The sequence below is a fragment of the Pristiophorus japonicus genome, chromosome 6 (genome assembly GCF_044704955.1).
Source record: "Pristiophorus japonicus isolate sPriJap1 chromosome 6, sPriJap1.hap1, whole genome shotgun sequence".
In the NCBI taxonomy this organism is placed as follows: Eukaryota; Metazoa; Chordata; class Chondrichthyes; family Pristiophoridae; genus Pristiophorus; species Pristiophorus japonicus.
In genome coordinates this window covers 228,751,494-228,773,699 of record NC_091982.1, presented here as the reverse complement: position 1 = coordinate 228,773,699, position 22,206 = coordinate 228,751,494, and the positions used below count along the sequence as shown (strand labels likewise).

General features: G+C 45.4%; 1 protein-coding gene across 1 annotated transcript in view; it reads left to right on the top strand.

Moving 5' to 3' along the window:
- LOC139266265 (phospholipid scramblase 2-like) overlaps positions 1-22,206 on the top strand; it is a 43,996-nt gene that overhangs the window by 16,496 nt on the left and 5,294 nt on the right. Inside the window, exons 4-6 of the mRNA XM_070884095.1 lie at positions 1,567-1,728; positions 11,945-12,106; positions 15,705-15,896. Coding sequence (XP_070740196.1) covers positions 1,567-1,728; positions 11,945-12,106; positions 15,705-15,896 — 516 coding nt within the window. The remainder of the gene's footprint in view (positions 1-1,566; positions 1,729-11,944; positions 12,107-15,704; positions 15,897-22,206) is intronic.

Sequence of the window (22,206 nt, the reverse complement as noted above, 5' to 3'; positions counted from 1 at the left end):
TCCTGCTTTCTCGCCATAACCCTTGATCCCCCTAGTAGTAAGGACTATATCTAACGACTTTTTGAATATATTTAGTGAATTGGCCTCAACAACTTTCTGTGGTAGAGAATTGACAGGTTCACCACTCTCTGGGTGAAGAAGTTTCTCCTCATCTCGGCCCTAAATGGCTTACCCCTTATCCTTAGACTGTGACCCCTGGTTCTGGACTTCCCCAACATTGTGAACATTCTTCCTGCATCTAACCTGTCTAAACCGTCAGAATATCCCTTGATTCCCATACTACTGATCTCACCCTTGAATATATTCAATGACTGAGCATCCACAACCCTCTGGGGTAGAGAATTCCAAAAATTCACAACCCTCTGAGTGACGAAATTTCTCTTCAACTCAGAGTTTTGATCGGGAAATTAAGCCACTTACCCATGAGACTGTAGATCTACTATTAATAATAATAATTTTTATTTATATAGCGCCTTTAATGTAGTAAAATGCCCCAAGGCGCTTCACAACAATCTTACAACCCATTAGATATTGCTCAGGGAGGGAATGAGAGAAAAAGCGGGAGAAGGAAGTGTAGGAAGAGGTTAAAGGTTCATAGAAACATAGAAACATAGAAAATAGGTGCAGGAGCAGGCCATTCAGCCCTTCTAGCCTGCACCGCCATTCAATGAGTTCATGGTTGAACATGCAACTTCAGTACCCCCTTCCTGCTTTCTCGCCATACCCCTCGATCCCCCGAGTAGTAAGGACTTCATCTAACTCCCTTTTGAATATATTTAGTGAATTGGCCTCAACTATTTTCTGTGGTAGAGAATTCCACAGGTTCACCACTCTCTGGGTGAAGAAGTTTCTCCTCATCTCGGTCCTAAATGGCTTACCCCTTATCCTTAGACTGTGACCCCTGGTTCTGGACTTCCCCAACATTGGGAACATTCTTCCTGCATCTAACCTGTCTAAACCCATCAGAATTTTAAACGTTTCTATGAGGTCCCCTCTCATTCTTCTGAACTCCAGTGAATACAAGCCCAGTTGATCCAGTCTTTCTTGATAGGTCAGTCCCACCATCCCGGGAATCAGTCTGGTGAATCTTCGCTGCACTCCCTCAATAGCAAGAATGTCCTTCCTCAAGTTAGGAGACTAAAACTGTACACAATATTCCAGGTGTGGCCTCACCAAGGCCCTGTACAACTGTAGCAACACCTCCCTGCCCCTGTACTCAAATCCCCTCGCTATGAAGGCCAACATGCCATTTGCTTTCTTAACCGCCTGCTGTACCTGCATGCCAACCTTCAATGACTGATGTACCATGACACCCAGGTCTCGTTGCACCTTCCCTTTTCCTAATCTGTCACCATTCAGATAATAGTCTGTCTCTCTGTTTTTACCACCAAAGTGGTCAGAAGCAGCAGCCAAAATGCGCACGCAGATAGACACAGGTGAAAAAACTAAAACAAAAAGAAATTCAAATTACATTGTAAATAATTACAATAAGGATTAATGAATTAATATCCTACTGTTTGCATAACTTTGCTTTGTTCCCTTTGTTCTAATCTATTTCATTCACAGTTGGAAGTTCAAGCACCACCGGGTGAGCCGATCGGGTACATTGTCCAAAAATGGCACCCATGCTTGCCAAAGTTTATTATTCAAGATGAAAACCAAGACTCTGTTTTGAAGATCAATGGTCCATGCTGTACTTCTGGCTGTGGTTGTGACGTTCATTTTAAGGTACGTCCTTCAAGAAATGGCAGAAGTATGTTATTTATATTGGTCCAACTGGCACAAATAAAGCATTGGGTCAGTAAGATTTAAAAAAATCCTGTTAGCACAATTTTCCTTGAAAGGTGCACATTCTGCATTATGTTTCATTCTTCCAGTCGATAACCTTCTCTAGATGGATGGCAGGAATGAATCTACCACTTTTAATTATTAAGTGGGGGTGTCCATTGAACATCGAAGAAAGATATTGGCGGTTCGATCTTTGCTGACTTTGCGACCAGGTTTTCGCCATGATTTGACCCTCCACGGTGAAACCCGGTCGGCAGGAACCTCCGCCCCCTCTTTGCGGCGGCGCTTTCACGTACCGCCGGGGAGAGGAGCACCGACGTGAAACGACATGCAATGCCGTGGATTGCATTACCGTCGTACTTTCGGTTCCATCAGCCCCCGTACGCCACGCCCACAATACAGAGCTGTCGGTACAGCCCTTCGAGCTGCGGTAAGTATGAAGACCGGTAAAAAGGTAAGTAAAAGTTTTTATTTGATAATTATTTTGCAGCGATTTATTAGGTCAGTGTTTTTTGAATGTTTTGTGAATATTTTTTTTTCTGGTTTTTGCAATTTTTTTTTGTTTTTCCCTCCTCCCAAGGCCTCCCTCACAGCACTACCGGCCTCAGTCTAAAGTTGCTGAAATTTGCGGTTTGTGCCGCGAATCCATATACAACGCCGATTTTACCGAAGTAAAGGCTGAAAGTTAAGCCTGAAAACGGTAGCGCAGCGAAAACAGTAATTTTGGCGTAAAATTACCTTTTTATGAAACAGAAAATCTAGCCCAAAGCTTTTACATCTCTATTCTAATAATGCTATTTGTCAATTACAGGTCAGTTTCATAGAAATTGAAAGAAAGTATTTGGATTTATATAGTGCCTTTCACAATCTCAATGTCCAAAAGCATTTCAGTGCCAGTGAAGTACTTTTGAAGTGTAGTCGCTGTTGTCATTCAGGGAAACACAGCAGCTAATTTGCGCACAGCAAGCTCCCATAAACCGCAATAAGATAAATGGCCGATTTAAGTGGCCATCCCTCATTTAAATCTAGCCACCTGCTCCAAGTGTGAAATTGTCGGGAAGTGGAGGCAAATTGCGCAGCTGAGGGGACCTCCACTAAAGCAGGGACGTAGCTAGATTGGGACCCAACATAAATAGGTTCAAAAGAACCGTGCCAGCTTTGAGCTGGAGTCGTGAGCAGATGTAAGTTGCAATCTGCCAGCTCCTGGCAGTTAAATGGCCACCTGGCCAGTGGGCAGAGCGAAAATCACTCCACCTGTTTTTTATTCTTGGTTGTGAAAAATATGTTGGGCAGTACACTGGGAGAACTATGGGTTTATATATAGGATATTGTCACATATCCCTATTGCCTTTATGAGGAAGCCTTGTAGAATATTGTCTTATATCCTTTATCTCTAAATACAAGTTTCAAGCCCAGAACACACTGACAATGATGCAACAGTCCCTTCGTACTGCACTACAGTGTCAACCTCGATTACATGCTCAATTCTCTGGAGTAGACCTTCAACCCATAAACTTCTGATGCAATGGCAAGAGTGCTACCACGGAGACAAGGCTGATACTTGAACGTGGAGGTCTTGAAGGTGTGTACTGATGCAGCATATTGGAACTTTAATATGCCAGAGAGTTAGACAGTAAGGTTGATGCCTGTGAGTCTCCACACACCAACCTTCTGATCACAAGATTATAAGATAGATACAGATGAGAGAGGCAATTTTGCGTCACTTAGCTCATCCATCCAGAAATACACTACAGTTCCCCCTCCACAACATTCGGCGGCTTCTTCAATGATTCCACACTACTCAGATCAGCACCTGAATCAAAACTGCCGGAGATCAGATTTAAATTTTCTTTTTTATTAGTTTGAACCTCTGCACTCTTGTCATCCTGTCACAATGTAGTTTTGCAGCAGCGATCCAGGTTTACCTTTCAATCTCAGCCATGGTGTTACAGGGAGGGGCAAAAAAGGAAGACAAAAATTCTGTGTCAAATCACGGCCCCTCTTATACAACTCCTGCTCATTGGTCACCAATGATGGGAACCTGCAAGCAGCTTGTCCACTCACCCTTTCAGCCAGAGATGGGAAGACAAACAGAAAGAGGAACGTGTATAAAAATATAAAAACAATAACCTTAAGAATATAGGAAAGCTAGTAATCCATCTGGCTGGTGAATGTATACCTCTCAATTGGCTAGGCCTCAAACATCTGTTCAATTTCTCCACATTATCTGACCCCCTGGGCAGTCTCTTCTACACATTCACCACCCTCCGTATAAAGTAATTGAATTTAAACCATCTTGCGCATCTTTTCAATTCTAAGCCAGTGTTGTCCAATAGAATTTGATGATGAGCCACAGAGGTGACTATGGTGACACTGTCTTAGCAACATGCACTAATATTAGTACAAAATACTTTACATACACTCACTCAGTACAAGTAAATGTACTTAACATGTGGATATTTACTTAACAAACAGCTTATATCAATGAGCAACCAAGTAAGTGAAGCACTTACAATCAAAAATCACTTACTTTTTGTCCTACCATTTTACCAACAAATGCACAAAAAGGTTAAAGTACACCTGCATGGCCATGTGAATATGAATGATGAGATCACATGCAAAAGGATGGTGCCCATTACTCGTCTTTTATTTACCAATCAGAAAGGCAATTAGTCACAGCTGGATATCCAATTAGCCACATGAGGCAAATGACTGGGGAGCGACTACGCGCGGGTCCTGGGGGAAAGTCTGGCGACCAGGGAGATACCCCTCTCTTGGCGCAGGGCAGTCATCGTCCTGCTGCCTAAGAAGGTCGATCTCCGCCTACTTAAGAACTGGCGCCCGGTCTCCCTCCTCAGCACGGACTACAAAATCTTCGCCAGGGTGATGTCTGCTCGCCTTGTCGCCGTGCTGTACCACATCATCCACCCCGACCAGTCCTACACGGTCCCGGGCCAGACAATCCACGATAACATCCATCTGATCCGGGACCTCATCCATCACTCCCAGGAGGCTGGTCTGTCGGTCGCCTTCCTATCCGTCGACCAAGAGAAGGAGTTCAACAGGGTGGATCACGATTATCTGTTCGGAACTCTGCATGCTTTTGGGATCGGGACGCATTTCGTCGCCCGGATCCGACTTTTGTACACCGCCACGGAGTGTCTGATTAAGGTTAACGGGTCCTTGATGTCGCCCCTTCACCAGTTATATGCCATCTGCGTGGAGCCTTTCCTGCGCCTCCTGCGGATGAGGTTGATGGAACTGGCTCTGCAAGGGCCGGCCATGTAGGTCGTCCTCTCGGCTTACGCTGATGATGTGCTCCTCACGGTAGAGGATCCCGTTGACCTGCGGAGGATGCGTGAGTGCCAGGAGATTTACTCGGCCGCATCCTCCACCAGGATCAACTGAGAGAAATGTTCCAGACTCCTGATGGGTCAGTGGCGGGTGGACTTCCTACCGGAGGAGCTCAGGCCTTTTGCCGGGAGCATGACCCATCTCCTCTATCTGGGAGTCCACCTTAGCCCCGACGAGGAAGCCTGGCCGGTGAACTGGCAAGAGCTGGAGGCCAAGGTCGCCGCTCGCCTAGGGCGCTGGACAGGACTGCTCCGAGTGCTGTCCTACAGGGGTCAAGCGCTAGTCATAAACCAGCTGGTGGCCGCTATGCTGTGGTACCGGCTGGTCACTTTGACCCCTCCCCCTGCGTTTGTCACCAAGATACAGAAGAAGCTGGTGGACTTCTTCTGGAACAACAGGAAGCACTGGGTCTCTGCCACGGTCTTGAGTCTCCCGCTTAGGGAGGGCGGTCAGTCGTTGGTGTGCGTCAGCGCCTAGCTCGCGACTTTCCGTCTTCAGACCCTGCAGAGATACCTTTACGTCGAGCCCCCTCCTAGGTGGCGTGCGCTGGCGACGTATTTCTTCCGACAGCAGCACGGCTTCAACTACGACACACAGCTCCTGTTTGTGAGCTTGGGGGGCGTCAGGACCGCCGTCCAGGAACTGCCTGTCTTTTACAAGGAACTCACCAGGGTCTGGAACAAAGTCTCCACCAAGCGCAGCTCTCCACCGGCTGGAGTGGCGGCTGTTCTGCAGGAGCCGCTGCTCGGGAATCCGTACCTCCACGGCCGAGGTTTTAGATGGCAGTCGGACGAGAGGGCTGTGGCTGGTGAGGTGACCAAGGTCAGGGATCTTCTCGATGGCGGAGGAGCGGGCTGGATGGCGCCAGACATGCTGGCGCGGTGCCTAAATTCGGCCGACGTCCGCCGCGCGGCCGATGCCATCGAGTCGCTAAAAACAGCTCTGGGCCCTGACTCAGTTAGGTTTGTCGAGGAGGCTCAAGCACGTGGGGAGATCCTGTCCGAACTGACCCCCGTCTGGATGGAATTCCTCATCGGCGCCAAACCCCGGAACTTCCCTCGGGAGCCGGCGCCTCACAACTTGAGCCGCCTCAGGGAAATCTTCTCCGTGCCTTTCAGTTCTGCATGGAGGGGTTTCCTGTACGGGCTGCATCTGCACACTCTCCACCTTGCCATCCTCGACTGCCGTCCGGACACGCCATAGCGTACCATCTTGCCGTCTGGCGGAGGCGGGGGTATTCGATGGAGTGCACTCTACGCGGGAATCCTCCCACTATTTATCGGGGACTTGGCCTGGAGGGTGGTGCACGGAGCAGTCCCGTGCAATAAATCTTTAAGCTGGTTCACGGGCTCCCAGGCCGCCTGCAATTTCTGTGGTCTGGAAGAGTCCGTGTTCCATGTTTTTATTGAATGCGCGAGGTTGCAGCCCCTGTTCCATTATTTAAAGGGGCTGCTCCTCAATTTCTGGCTGCACTTCAGTCCCACACTCTTGATCTTTGGGCACCCTGTGCGGAGGGGAGCGGGTAGGTCCGAGGGCCTCCTCATTGCACTGCTCCTGGGCACGGCAAAGGGTGCCATCAGCCGGTCCAGGCAGCGGGCGGTGGAGGGGGTCATTCAGCCCGACTGCCTGCCTCTCTTCCGTGCTTACATCCGGGCCAGGGTGTCCCTAGAGATGGAGCACGCGGTGTCCACCAGTACGCTCGTGGCCTTCCGCGAGAGGTGGGCGCCGGAGGGACTGGAGTGCATTATTACCCCCGGCAACCAAATTTTAATTTGATTTTATATGTTTTAAAGTTTAATTTGTTTTAACTGCCGGGTTTTAGTGTCCCCCTCCCCTTTTATAGGGGGCACTTGTAAAATGTGTGAGTTTAGTGCCCAAAAAAAACACAAAAAAATAAAAATAAAAATAACAAAAAAAGGATAAAAGGGCCTTGAAAAATGTTTGGAGTGTCCCCCAGATTGGAGGGCACTTGACTTAACTGTTTTATTTTTATCCAACCAAAAGAGTTGAGGCAGGTGACTAACTTGTTGAACAACAATGTTCTAAGTTTCAGCCTGTGTCCACTGGTTCTATTAAGTCTAACATATTATTCACATTAGATTACACTGTGCAACCATTTATATCCATTATCAATAACTAGAGTGGTAAATCATTGGTGGTGAAATTGATCTTTGGTGGTAGCACGTCATGGCCCACTTTACATCCCGCCCGATATTCTTTCCCATTGAAGTCGATGGACAAGAACATCAGGCAGGGGTGTAGAACGGGCGGCCGATTTGCTATTGTTGGAAAAAATCCTTGAAAGACGGGATAAATCTGCAATTGAAAAGGCAAGGATTAATTAGGGACAGTCAGCACGGATTTGTTAAGGGAAGATCATGTTTGACTAACCTGATTGAATTTTTTGAGGAGGTAACTAAGAGGGTCGCTGAGGGTAATGTGTAAGATGTAGTATATTTGGAATTTAGCAAGGCTTTTGATAAGGCCCCACATGGTAGACTGGTCATGAAAGTTTAAAGCCCATGGGATACAGGGCAAAGTGGCAAGTTGGATCCAAAATTGGCTTGGAGGTAGGAAGCAAAGGGTAATGATTGATGGATGTTTTTGTGACTGGAAGGATGTTTCCAGTGTGATTCCGCAGGGCTCAGTACTGGGTCCCTTGCTTTTTGTGGTATATATCAATGATTTAGATTTGAATATAGGGAGTATGATTAAGAAGTTTGCAGACGACACTAAAATTGGCTGTGTGGTTGATAATGAAAAGGAAAGTCATGGGCTGCAGGAGGATATCAATCTACTATTCAGGTGGGCAGAACAGTGGCAAATGGAATTTAGTTCAGAGAAGTGTGAGGTGATGCACTTTGGGAGGGCTAATAAGGAAAGGATATACACATTAAGCGGAAGGCCACTTAGAAGTTTAGATGAACAAAGGGACCTTGGAGTGCTTGTCCACAGATTCCTGAAAGTAGCAGGCCAGATGGATATGGTGGTTAAGAAGGCATACGGAATGCTTGCCTTTATTGGCCGAGGCATAGAAGATAAAAGCAGGTAGGTTATGCTTAAATTGTATAATACTTTGGTTAGGCTACAGCTGGAATACTGCATGCAGTTCTGTTCGCTGTATTATAGGAAGGACGTGATTGCACTAGAAAGGGTGCAGAGGAGATTTACTAGGATGCTGCCTGGAATGGAGAATCTTCGTTATGAGGACAGATTGGATAGGCTGGGTTTGTTCTCATTGGAACAGAGGAGGCTGAGAGGAGTATAAAATATTGAGTGGCCTGGACATAGTGGATAGTGAGGGTCTATTTCAATTGGTGGAAGGGTCTATTACGAGGGGGCATAGTTTTAAGGTGGTTGGTGGAAGGTTTAGAGGGGATTTGAGGGGGGGGCTTCTTTATGCAGAGGGTTGTGGGGATCTGGAACTCGCTGCCTGGAAGAGTGGTGGATGCAGAAACCCTCACCACTTTTAAAAGATGGTTGGATGGGCACTTAAAGTGCTGTAACCTGTAGGGTTACGGACCTAGAGCTGGTAATTGGGATTAGACTGGCGGCGTAGATATAATGGTAAGTACTGCAGGGAATAGAATACGACCAGAATGATCTCCTGGACTAGTTTTGATTGCCTGGATGAGTCGGAGAGGAATTTTCCCAGATTTATTCTCTCTAAATTGGCCTGGGTTTTTATCTGGTTTTTGCCTCTCCCAGGAGATCACATGGCTCCAGTTGGGGTGGAGAGTAGAATATTTCAGTATAAGGGATGTCGCAGTTGTGTGAGGCAGACTGGTTGGGCCGGGTGCTCTTTGCCTTTCCGTCATTGTTCATAGGTTTATATGTAATCTTTATTGCTGCTGACCAAGGGCCGTGCGGCTCTTTGTCGGCCGGTGCGGACACGATGGGCTGAAATGGCCTCCTTCTGCGCTGTAAATTTCTATGTCATCGCTTGCCTTGCGCTATCGCCGAAGACCAATTTTACCCCAATGATTCTGTTGTGAATTCCCGAGCATTATGTCTTCTAAAAGAGCATTCAGGGAGATGCTTCTTGACCTGACACATGAACCCGTGTCCTGTCTATAATGTTTTGTAAGCGTTTATAGCTGCTCAGGCTGCCGTTCCCTTTGACCCATGCTAAGTAAAGTCCCTAGCTTCTGCAAAAGCCTCTCTTACAGATTGCTGTATTCCCTGTTGACAAGACCCACAATGCACAGCCACATTCAGAAAAAACTCCAGCACAGCCATTACGTTTCTTAAGTCATGGATTACCAAATTTTCAATTCATGATTCAAAGTCAATTGACATTCCCTCTATGGAGAGGAAACACAGGCCATCATCTATCCACTGGATGAGCCACAAATAAAACTGTTAAGGAAATAAGGTAGCCGAGCCTAGGCATTACTGATGATAATGTAACCATGTTTAATGCATGACATTCTTCTGCCTACTATTTTAATGATTCATTACCCCACATAAACTGTTGAGGTTTATATTAAAATAGCAAATAAAGGAAAGTCCGGGATGTATTTGGTTAATATTACCATCAGTAATTTCAAGGCTTAAATGACTTGAATGGCTTAAGTTTTCTCCTGCGAACCCTTTGGGCTAGAATTTCCACCTCATCTCTGACGGTTTTCTCGGCCATACTTCTCGTTTTCGGCGGAAAAGCACCCGGCGAAAATTTCCACTGCATTTCTCAGAGTTCCGCCAGTGTTTTCGAAATATCGCTGGGGAGGGGACCACCGACATGCACCACTGAAAACCACTGCCGCCCAAGTTTGGGCTCAGCGGTGACCTGTAGGTAAGATCGATAAGACCGCCCAGGAAAAGCAGCCGCAAAGCTGGGTGGTAGGTAAGTAGCCCGGCAAAGAAAGGTAAGTTAAAGGGTTTTTTATAATTGTTTTAAAATTATTTTACAGCGGTTAAGCCTCTTGAAGATGTTTACTGATTTTTAATTTTTGTTTCTTTGAAAAAATATTTGTTGTGTTTTCCCCCTCCCTAGGCCCAACCGCAGCCTCGGTCTAAATTTGAGTAATTATCGCCCATTTTGATTAAGAACTGCCCAATTTTCCCTGGATCGCCTTTAACCACTGAGAATCTGCGTGTAAGATCCATTTTCTCGCCGGGTGTTATTTTTTCCTTTTTTGATGCAATTTTTCGCCGGCGTTAATTTAAGAATATTTGCGATCTTTATGGGTGGCAACCCGGTGGTGTTGGGTTTTATGGACATTCTAGCCCTATGAAATAAAGTGGGGTTGATGAGGACTGAAAGTGCCAACATGCTATCTTGAGGTCATCTGCGTGTGGTAATGAAGGGGGAAAAAGAGGGAAAATGGCAAGCTTGCATGCTACATTATATCCAGCCTCTACTACAGCTGAAATGGGAGCACTTGTTATTGTCACTAGCAGCAAAGTGGGAAAATGTGCTATGTTTTCATCCCATCACCATTCTCCTTCAAGAGCTTTGAATAGTCGGCCTTGTCTCAGTGGTAGCACTCTCACCTCTGAGTTAGTAGGACTTGAGTTTCAGTCCTGTCCCAGTGACTGGAGCATATAACCTAGGCTGACACTACAGTGAGGTATTGAGTGCTGTACTGTTGGAGGTTCTGTCTTTTGGATATGGTGTACAACCGAGGCACTGTCGAACCTTTCAGGTAGATGTAAAAGATCCAATGGTGCTACTCAAAGAAGAGCAGGGAGTCATTCCGGTATCCTGGGCAATACTTACCCAAGATCACTAAAATAGATTCCATCGTCTGTTGTGTTCTCATTGATTGACTCATATAGCACAGGAGGAGGTAATTCGGCCCACTGTACCTGTGTTAGCTCAAGCCAGTTAGTCCCACTCCCCTGCTCCTTCACCATATCCCAGAAAATATTTTATTTTTAAATACATATCCAATTCCCTTTTTAAAGTTACCACTGAATCTGCTTCAACCATTCTTTCAGGCAGTGCATTCTAGATCATGACAACTCGCTATGTAACAAAAATTCCTCTTCGTCTCCCCCTCTGGTTCTTTTGCCAATTATCTTAAATATTCCTGGACTTGGGCTGGTCCTAATTATAATATTACAATTCTCGAGCCACTTACCAGGAAAGAGGAGTTGAGATGGTTTCCCGTTGCTTTTCTCATGGTTTTTAATCTTCATAATAACTTCTCCTAGGTGGACTGCAACCCATGCTAAAGAGTCATACCCATCCTTACGATGCCCAAGTATCTCCGTTGGGTATCAGAATTCAGAGCCATTGCTCCCGCTTCTGCTCACTGGTGCTATCTGGAGTGGAGCTCGAACCCTATACCTTCTGGTCCATTGGTGGGAATACTACTACTGAGCCACTGGTCACGCTGTCCAGACATGGTTAACCCACTGAATATCAACCCTGTACTTAGCATATGCCTTCTGACTCAGAAGCAGAATGTTACCATAGAATCATAGAATGGTTACAGCACAGAAGGAGGCCATTCGGACCGTCGAGCCCGTGCCGGCTCTCTGCAAGAACACCTCAGCTAAGCCAAAGACTCATTCCCCTCAAACAGATGAACTGGGCATTTACCTCATTACTATTGTGGGATCTTGCTGTGTGTAGATTGGCTTCTGCATTTGCCTACATCATAACAGTGATTTTACTTCAAAGGTGCTTCGTTAGCTGTTAAGCATGCTGGGACACCCTGAAGACATGAATGGTGCTAATCAAATTCAAGTTCTATCTTTCATTATTTCTTTTCTTTGCTTTCTTTCCAGTCTGAAATAGCATTGAATACCATCACTGGTATTACATTGTCACCATTTTTCTATTTTATTACAGATTAAAAACCTGGATGAATCTGAAACACTAGGAGACATCACAAAGAAGTGGGGCTCACTAATAGTTGAAGCTGCCACAGATGTGGATAACTTTGTGATCAACTTTCCAATTGACTTGGATGTGAGGATTAAAGCGGCCCTGATGGGTGCCTGCTTTCTAATTGTAAGTATAAAGGTGTTAGTGCAACATGCAACTGATTTACCCGGTTGATAACAAAGCTAAGACAATCTGAATTACAGAGAAAGGCGAGAGTCACTAGACGGTATCTACTCAAAATAAGAAGATTGGGAGAGAATTTGTTGGAGATATTCAAAATAATAAAATATAAGGGATAAACATAGATGGATTATTTCCTTTGATATGTACATCAGAAGGCTATGATCTCAAAATAAGCTGTGGGTACATAAAAGGGGAAATTAAAAGAAACTTTCTCATGCAGTTATCAGAATGTAGAATGCTTCAACTTAGTAGTGATCATCGCTGAAATCTTTGCAGCATTAAAACAAGATAGTGTACAGCATAATTACCTGAAGAAGAAGAAGAATACAGGGTACAAAAGCCTATAAGGAGAAAGCAGGAGAATGGAATTAGTCTGAGAGAAAGATGGAAAAATGGACAGTATAAAAGCAGTCCCTGAGAGGGGCCGAGATGCAGCACAGGCAAGAAAGGGTTAACAGCCTTCAGCCATGCTAAAATTTCTATGGGCTGATTTTAACCATGCCCATTTAATGGTAACCAAGCGGACAGTTAAAATCTCCTGGGGGACTTACCTACCTGTGATATTTTGAGACTCAGCATTACACACAACTGTACAACATGGCTTCCGAATATAAACTTAGCACAGCTCATGGCTTTATTGTTATTACACCAGTAGTCCACTAGGTGGCTCGAAAACACTTCTCCCTCCTTATTGAAGAAGTTAATCATAACAAATAATCATTATATATGACTTGCATGGTATACACAACTCTTGGTATACATTTCTCAAATGGAACCTATTTTATGTTTCCAAATTCTATTATAGAATTCTGTAACACTAATAAAAGATATGAACTTATTTTCCATATTTAGTCCTTGTAGAATTTGACTCATTCTAGGCTGAGCCTGAGGAAAATTTTTCTTCCCAGAGCTGACCTTGATCTACATTTGGACTCTTTACACTTTCAGACTGTTTGTCTGCCTAATTCGGACTCAGACTTAAATTCTGACATCCCCTTGGACTTTTTTCTGGTACATTTGATGTAGAATTTGCTACTGGTACTCTACTTGTAACAAGACTATCTGACTCATCATAATAAATTGAATCATCCCAACTTTCAACTCCTTCCACATCTGTAGGTAAGATATGATCAACATGAACAAACCTAACCTTTCCACGATCAAACATCTTGACCAAATATGTGAGAGAGCCACGTATTTTGACTACTCTTCTTGGTAACCATTTTAACCATTTATGATGATGGTTCTTCACTCTAACTTTCTGGTTCAACTTCACTCTTTTCTCTTTAACTCTACCTTCATCATGACACTCTGCCTTGATTGTTTCATAAGAACATAAGAAATAGGAGCAGGAGTAGGCCATTTGGCCCCTCGAGCTTGCGCCGCCATTTAATAAGATCATGACTGATCTGATCATGGACTCATCTCCACTTCCCTGCCCTCTCCCCATAACCCATTATTCCCTTATCGCTCAAAAATCTGTATCTCCGCCTTAAATATATTCAATGACCCAGCCTCCACAGCTCTCTGGGGCAGAGAATTCCACAGATTTACAACTCTCTGAGAGAAGAAATTCCTCCTCATCTCAGTTTTAAATGGGCGGCCCCTTATTCTGAGACTATATCTCCTAGTTTTAGTTTTCCCTATGAGTGGAATGAGTAAAGACCCAACCTACTCAACCTCTCTTCATAAGTCAACCCCCTCATCTCCGGAATCAACCGAGTGAACCTTCTCTGAACAGCCTCCAATGCAAGTATATGCTTCCTTAAATACGGTGTAACCTCACCAATATCCTGTACAGTTGTACCAGGACTTCTCTGCTTTTATACTCTATCCCCCTTGCTGACGATACAGTAAGCCGCGAGGAGAACACAAAGCGTCTACAAAGGTATATAGATAGACTAAGTGGCCAGAATCTTCCCAGCCCTGCGAGGGCGGGTTTGGAATTGGGCCCTCTATCAAAATGACTTTGAATGACAGCGGCTTGGGATCCTGCATTGAACCCGCCTACATGTGAGTTTCTCAAGCTGTCATGTCAGCATTCGGATCACCGACCCGACAGCAAGCAGCAGGACAGTTAATTAACATCATTAAAAAGAACTTCAATGCTAGTTAAGATGCTTAAAAGCAGGCACTTACAATATTCTCAAACTTTTGACAGCATTGTCATCCCTCGGGTTTCACGCCAAGTAAATGGAGTCGGGTTCTCAGTGACTCTTTCTTGCTTTGGCTAGTTGACAGCTGCAGAAGTAATATAAAAGCTACCATTTCACAGCTGTTCACTTTCCAATGTCAGAAGTTGAAGCCTTCAGGTTTTGGAAAAGATTTGTGAGCTGTATGCACTTTGGAAGTGTTTGCAGTGAACTCTCCATTCACTGTCACCTCCTTGGAGCAACCTCTCTCACCATTGGCAGATCACTTCTGTCATCTCAGCCTCACCTGCCATCTATTCCAGCAGCATTGGTGCCCTTGAAAAAATCTCAGCTTGGTCCTTAGAATCCCACCACGATCATCCCCAACACCAGCAGCACCAGGCACACCAGCAGTACCAACAACAACACCAACCTTCTCCGCAATCACTTGAAGCTGCACAGTACACAGGGCATCAGCATCCGACCACATTGCTGCCCGAGAGGCCAGGGATGGCCACACCATGACTACTTTTATTTCACTTTATGCTATACAACCTGACTATGACATGATGTGCCAGGTTTGCATCACCCCACACCAGCTCCATAAAGCATCCCTACAATGCCCAACCCATTTCTTTCACACTCACCACCATTGCGGGGGTACCCTTATGTCTCACCATTCACTTCAACTCATGAAGCCACTTCCAAAGGTGCTCATGAATCTGTCCAAGAACGTAAAGTCCTGAAAATAAATATTTCAAAATTTGACAATACATCAATATTAACTATACAAGAACATTGGCTAAAGGACCCAAGTGCCTAGCCTTGTGTGTTATTAGTTGGCATGATTGGCCAAGGATGAGTGTGAATGTGAGGTGTGGCTGGTGAGATGGGGACCTGATAATGTCGATAGATAGAGAGCGAGGGATGGGTGGAGGTGCAAGGTAAGTTGGTGTGAGTGAGGATGTGCAGGAGTAGAGTGGGGAAGGCAGAGTGATGGGGATGTGATGAGTGGCACAGCAGGATGAGGTTGAGTGTGACTTTACAGTAACGTTTCGTGATCTACTGAGGTCATTGAAAGGTGTGTGCCACTGCAGCCTAGTCCTCCTGACCACATCCCTGTTTGTGCCCTCTTGTGCAATGTGCAACCAGGCTGCGTTGGTGCCCTGGGGAGGTCCTTTATGCCCATGGGAAGGGAAGAGAATCTTCCTGCATGCTGTGACTCCCTCCATAAGCACATGGAGGGAGTCATGGGAGAGCCTGGGTGTAGTTGTGCACCTTTGTGCAGTGCTTATCAGTGTTTGAAGCTCCTTAATGTTGCAGCACATTGACAGAACTGTCAAAACCATTGAGGACACGGTGCCTTTAAGGAAACCGGCTGGTGACGCATCGTCAATTGATGCCATCAGACTGGCTTCCTCTTAATTGGCCGGGAAGCCTGCAGGGCGGGCTTAACAAGCCTAATCATGGGAAGATTCCAGAACGAGAGCGGGTTCGAGTTGGAAGTGGGCTTCCAACACGCCACCAACCCCGACCTCATAGATCACGCCGCGTGTGGAGATATCGTGACCTGCGTGCGGAATGTGGAGAAAACACGGCCAGTGAGTGGGCAGTAAGGTGGTTCTGACCTGCTAGGACCATCAGCGCAGGTCGGGGCCTTAAAAGGACAGAAGCGTGGAGCATACCACTCCAGGGATCAGCCCGTGCATGTGCAGGAGAGCGATGGCTATGAAGAGGACGATTTGATTGGACGTCACCAAAACCCAGTTCGGTGATTGGAGCGTGGGTAGGTACAGCAGCGGTGGCGAAGCCTGGGTGAAGGAGTGGCGAGAGATGGTGGAGCAACGTGATCAGGGTCCAGAAGAGGCGAGGGCCCCGGGCAGCACGGGCCAGCCCACACTGCGCTATGTGTGCACACTAGGCCCGTGCAGCAGAGCAGGTCTCCAGTCGTCATTGCCACTCGATCAAGATCTAGCTCTGTCAAGCCCGTGTGGTGACTGGTGTGCATGACACCCAGGACGCGTCGCACTTCCCCTTTTCCTAATCTGTCGCCATTCAGATAATATTCTGCCTTCATGTTTTTGCCACCAAAGTGGATAACCTCACATTTATCCACATTATACTGCATCTGCCATGCATTTGCCCACTCACCTAACCTGTCCAAGTCACCCTGCAGCCTCTTAGCGTCCTCCTCACAGCTCACAATGCCACCCAGCTTAGTGTCATCTGCAAACTTGGAGATATTACACTCCATATAAGAGTAAGGAAGTCTTGCAACAATTGTACAGGGCCTTGGTGAGACCACACCTGGAGTACTATGCACAGTTTTGGTCTCCTTATCTAAGGAAGGATATACTTGCCTTGAAGGGGGTATTACGAAGGTTCACTAGATTGATTCCTGGGATGAGAGGGCTGTCTTATGATGGGAGATTGTGTAGAATGGGTCTATACACTCTGGAGTTTAGAAGAATGAGAGGTGATCCCATTGAAACATACAAGATTCTGAAGGGGATTGACAGAGTAGATGCTGAGAGGTTGTTTCCCCGGGCTGGAGTGTCTAGAACTGGGGTGCACAGTCTCAGGATAAGACAGATGAGGAGGAATTTCTTCACTCAGAGTTATGAATCTTTGGAATTCTCTGCCCCAGAGAGCTGTGGATGCTGAGTCTCTGAATATGTTCAAGGCTGAGGTAGATAAACATTTGGAGTCATGGGGAATCCAGGATATGGAGATCAGGCGGGAAAGTGGAGTTAAGGTCGATGATCAGCCATGATCTTATTGAATGGCGGAGAAGGCTTGAGGGGCCGTATGGCCTACTCCATTTCTTATGTTCTTATGACTTGGATTCTTCACCCAACTCAAGTTGTAGGCAGGCATTTGTCAGCTCAAACTTTGAAAATATCATCTACATTTTTTGAGGATGTAACTAGTAGAGTGGACAAGGGAGAACCAGTGGATGTGGTATATTTGGACTTTCAAAAGGCTTTTGACAAGGTCCCACACAAGAGATTAGCGTGCAAAATTAAAGCACATGGTATTGTGGGTAATGTATTGATGTGGATAGAGAACTGGTTGGCAGACAGGAAGCAAAGAGTAGGAATAAACGGGTCGTTTTCAGAATGGCATGCAGTGACTAGTGTGGTACCGCAAGGTTGAGTGCTGGGACCCCAGCTATTTACAATATACATTAATGATTTAGACGAAGGAATTGAATGTAATATCTCCAGGTTTGCAGATGACACTAAGCTGGGTGACGGTGTAAGCTGTGAGGAGGATGCTAAGAGGCTGCAATGTGACTTGGACAGGTTAGGTGAGTGGGCAAATGCATGGCAGTTGCAGTATAATGTAGATAAATGTGAGATTATCCACTTTGGTGGCAAAAGCAGGAAGGCAGGATATTATCTGAATGGTGACAGATTAGGAAAAGGGGAGGTGCAACGAGACCTGGGTATCATGGTACATCAGTCATTGAAAGTTGGCATGCAGGTACATCAGGCGGTGAAGAAAGCAAATGGCATGTTGGCCTTCATAGCGAGAGGATTTGAGTATAGGAACAGGAAGGTCTTACTGCAGTTGTACAGGGCCTTGGTGAGGCCACACCTTGAATATTGTGTTCAGTTTTGGTCTCCTAATCTGAGGAAGGACGTTCTTGCTATTGAGGGAGTGCAGCAAATGTTCACCAGACTGATTCCCGGGATGACAGGACTGACATATGAAGAAAGACTGGATCGATTAGGTTTGTATTCATTGGAATTTCGAAGAATGAGAGGGGATCTCATAGAAACATATAAAATTCTGACAGGACTGAACAGGTTAGATGCAGGAAGAATGTTCCTGATGTTGGGGAAGTCCAGAACCAGGGGTCACAGTCTAACGATAAGGGGTAAGCCACTTAGGACCGAGATGAGGAGAAATTTCTTCACTCAGCGAATTGTGAATCTGTGGAATTCTCTGTACAGAAAGTTGTTTGAGGCCAGTGCATTAGATTTATTCAAAAGGGAGTTAGATGTGCCCCTTACGGCTAAAGGAATAAAAGGGTATGGAGAGAAAGCAGGAATGGGGTACTGAAGTTGCATGATCAGCCATGATCTTATTGAATGGTGGTGCAGGCTCGAAGGGCCGAATGGCCTCCTGCACCTATTTTCTAGGTTTTTATACTGCCCCTTCAATCCCTTGCAAAATTTGGTTCATCACCCCCTGGAATATGTTGGAGGCGGAAGGCATTCCAAAAGGTCGCCTATTGAATTGATGTAGTCCCAGATGAATATTTATAGTGAAGCATGACTTGGACTCTTTAACTAACTCAAGTTGTAGGTAGGCGTTTGTAAGATCTAACTTTGAAAAGATCTGGCCATGTATCAGCATTGTGAACAAATCTTCCACATTTGGCAACATATTGGGGACATTACCCTCTAGAACCTCGTTTACGGTTACTTTATAATCACCACACAACCTTACCGTACCATCGGATTTAGGTACAAGAACAATCGGTATAACCCAATTACTCAGATCTGCTTTATAGATAATGTTCTCAGTTTCTAGTCTTTTGAGTTCTTGCTCAAATTTCTCCTTGAGTGTGTATGGTGTGGGATGTGGTTGTAGTAAACTGGTCCAGAGTCCTTCTGCACCCTTGACACTCGCCTTGAAGCCTTGGATCGGACTGCCTGTTTCGCGGAACACCTTCAGATACCGCTTGATGACATCGTGTTTCAATGCTAATTTCGCTTCCACACAAAAATTCTCATTCAAATTCAGCTTCAGTGATCCCAACCAATTTCTACCTATCATGGCAGGCTTGTCTCCTGCCACTACTATGAGAGGCAAGCTCTGATACTGATCCTTGTATTTCACTGGTACGGTGATATGTCCTACCACAGGGATTTGCTCTCCTGAGTAGCCTCGCAGCTCCATCTTTGATTTCTCTAGTCATTAACTACACAATTTGTCGTGATATATATACATATATATATATATATACATATATATTTAGCGATTCCGGTATTATTCTCATGGAGCCACTCGTGTCGATTTCCATGAGCATCTTAGTTCCTGCGATGTCTACTTGGACATTGATACTTGGTGAATCACTGATGCTGTCGTGCTCCTGATGACATGAATCCCCAGAAACTCCTCGTCCTACTGCTTCCCTTCAATGCTATGTCGTGTCTGGCGATTTCAACTTCTCGCCTTGATCGTCGGTTTACTCTTCTGTCTGCATGTCTTTGTAAGATGCCCAGTTTTCTTGCAGGAGAAACATTCTGCCTTCAGATATGGACAGCTTTCAGCGAGGTGTTGTCCCAGGCACCGACAGCACAACTTCAATGCGATGTTATCTTGGCCAGTTGCTGATGTCTTGGGGCCCAACTGTCTTTTACTTTTAGCCTGCAGCCAATTCACCTCGGTTGTCTGCTGACTGGAAATTGCCAAAGATTCTCAGGAGTATCGGTCAGCCATATCCATCGACATAGCTATCTGGCAAGCTAAATCCAAAGTCAAGTTGGGGTTTGGCAACAATTTACTTCTGCAACGTTTATTTTTCAATCCACAAAGCAGTCAATTTTCCAAAATGACAGTTTTTTTTAAAGCTACAATGTACTCAGAGATACCCATTTAATTCATCATGTGTTCCAAAACGATAACTTTCAGCAATTTCCAGGGGTTCATAAGAACATAAGAAATAGGAGCAGGAGAAGGCCATTTGTCCCCTTGACCCTGCTCCATCATTCAATAAGAACATGGCTGATCTGATCCTGGTCTCAGCTCCACTTCCCCGCCCGCTCCCCATAATCCTTGATTCCCTTATCATTCAAATAGCTGTCTATCTCCACATTTATATATTCAATGACCCAGCCTCCACAGCTCTCTGGGGCAGAGAATTCCAAAGATTCACCACCCTCTGAGGGAAGAAATTCCTCCTCATTTCTGTTTTAAATGGGCGACCCCTTATTCTGAAACTATAACCCTAGTTCCAGATTCTCCCATGGGGGGAAACATCCTCTCTGTAGCTACCCTGTCAAGCCCCCTCAGAATTTTATAAGTTTCAATAAGATTACCTCTCATTCTTCTAAACTCCAATGAATATAGGCCCAACCTGCTCAACCTTTCTTCATCTGACATAAGAATATAAGAACATAAGAATTAGGAACAGGAGTAGGCCATCTAGCCCCTCGAGCCTGCTCCGCCATTCAACAAGATCATGGCTGATCTGGCCGTGGACTCAGCTCCACTTACCCACCCGCTCCCCACAACCCTTAATTCCCTTATTTGTTAAAAATATATCTATCTGTGACTTGAATACATTCAATGAGCTAGCCTCAACTGCTTCCTTGGGCAGAGAATTCCACAGATTCACAACCCTCTGGGAGAAGAAATTCCTTCTCAACTCGGTTTTAAATTGGCTCCCCCGTATTTTGAGGCTGTGCCCCCTAGTTCTAGTCTCCCCGACCAGTGGAAACAACCTCTCTGCCTCTATCTTGTCTATCCCTTTCATTATTTTAAATGTTTCTAAAAGATCACTCCTCATCCTTCTGAACTCCAACGAGTAAAGACCCAGTCTACTTAATCTATCATCATAAGGTAACCCCCTCATCTCCGGAATCAGCCTAGTGAATCGTCTCTGTACCCCCTCCAAAGCTAGTATATCCTTCCTTAAGTAAGGTGACCAAAACTGCACACAGTATTCCAGGTGCGACCTCACCAATACCCTGTACTTTATCCCTCTCGCAATGAAGGCCAACATTCCATTTGCCTTCCTGATTACCTGCTGCACCTGCACACTAACTTTTTGGGATTCATGCACAAGGACCCCCAGGTCCCTCTGCACCGCAGCATGTTGTAATTTCTCCCCATTCAAATAATATTCCCTTTTACTGTTTTTTTCTCCAAGGTGGATGACCTCACATTTTCTGACATTGTATTCCATCTGCCAAACCTTAGCCCATTCGCTTAACCTATCCAAATCTCTTTGCAGCCTCTCTGTGTCCTCTACACAACCCGCTTTCCCACTAATCTTTGTGTCATCTGCAAATTTTGTTACACTACACTCTGTCCCCTCTTCCAGGTCATCTATGTATATTGTAAACAGTTGTGGTCCCAGCACCGATCCATGTGGCACACTACTAACCACCGATTTCCAACCCGAAAAGGACCCATTTATCCCGACTCTCTGCTTTCTGTTAGCCAGCCAATTCTCGATCCATGCTAATACATTTCCTCTGACTCCGCGTACCTTTATCTTCTGCAGTAACCTTTTGTGTGGCACCTTATCGAATGCCTTTTGGAAATCTAAATACACCACATCCATCGGTACACCTCTATCCACCATGCTCGTTATATCCTCAAAGAATTCCAGTAAATTAGTTAAACATGATTTCCCCTTCATGAATCCATGTTGCGTCTGCTTGATTGCACTATTCCTATTTAGATGTCCCGCTATTTCTTCCTTAATGATAGCTTCAAGCATTTTCCCCACTACAGATGTTAAACTAACCGGCCTATAGTTACCTGCCTTTTGTCTGCCCCTTTTTTTAAACAGAGGCGTTACATTAGCTGCTTTCCAATCCGATGGTATCTCCCCAAAGTCCAGAGAATTTTGGTAGATTATAACAAATGCACCTGCTATAACTTCCGCCATCTCTTTTAATACCCTGCGATGTATTTCATCAGGACCAGGGGACTTGTCTACCTTGAGTCCCATTAGCCTGTCCAGCACTACCTCCCTAGTAATAGTGATTATCTCAAGGTCCTCCCTTCCCACCTTGCCGTGACCAGCAATTTTTGGCATGGTTTTTGTGTCTTCCACTGTGAAAACCGAAGCAAAATAATTGTTTAAGGTCTCAGCCATTTCCACATTTCCCATTATTAAATCCCCCTTCTCATCTTCTAAGGGACCAACATTTACTTTAGTCACTC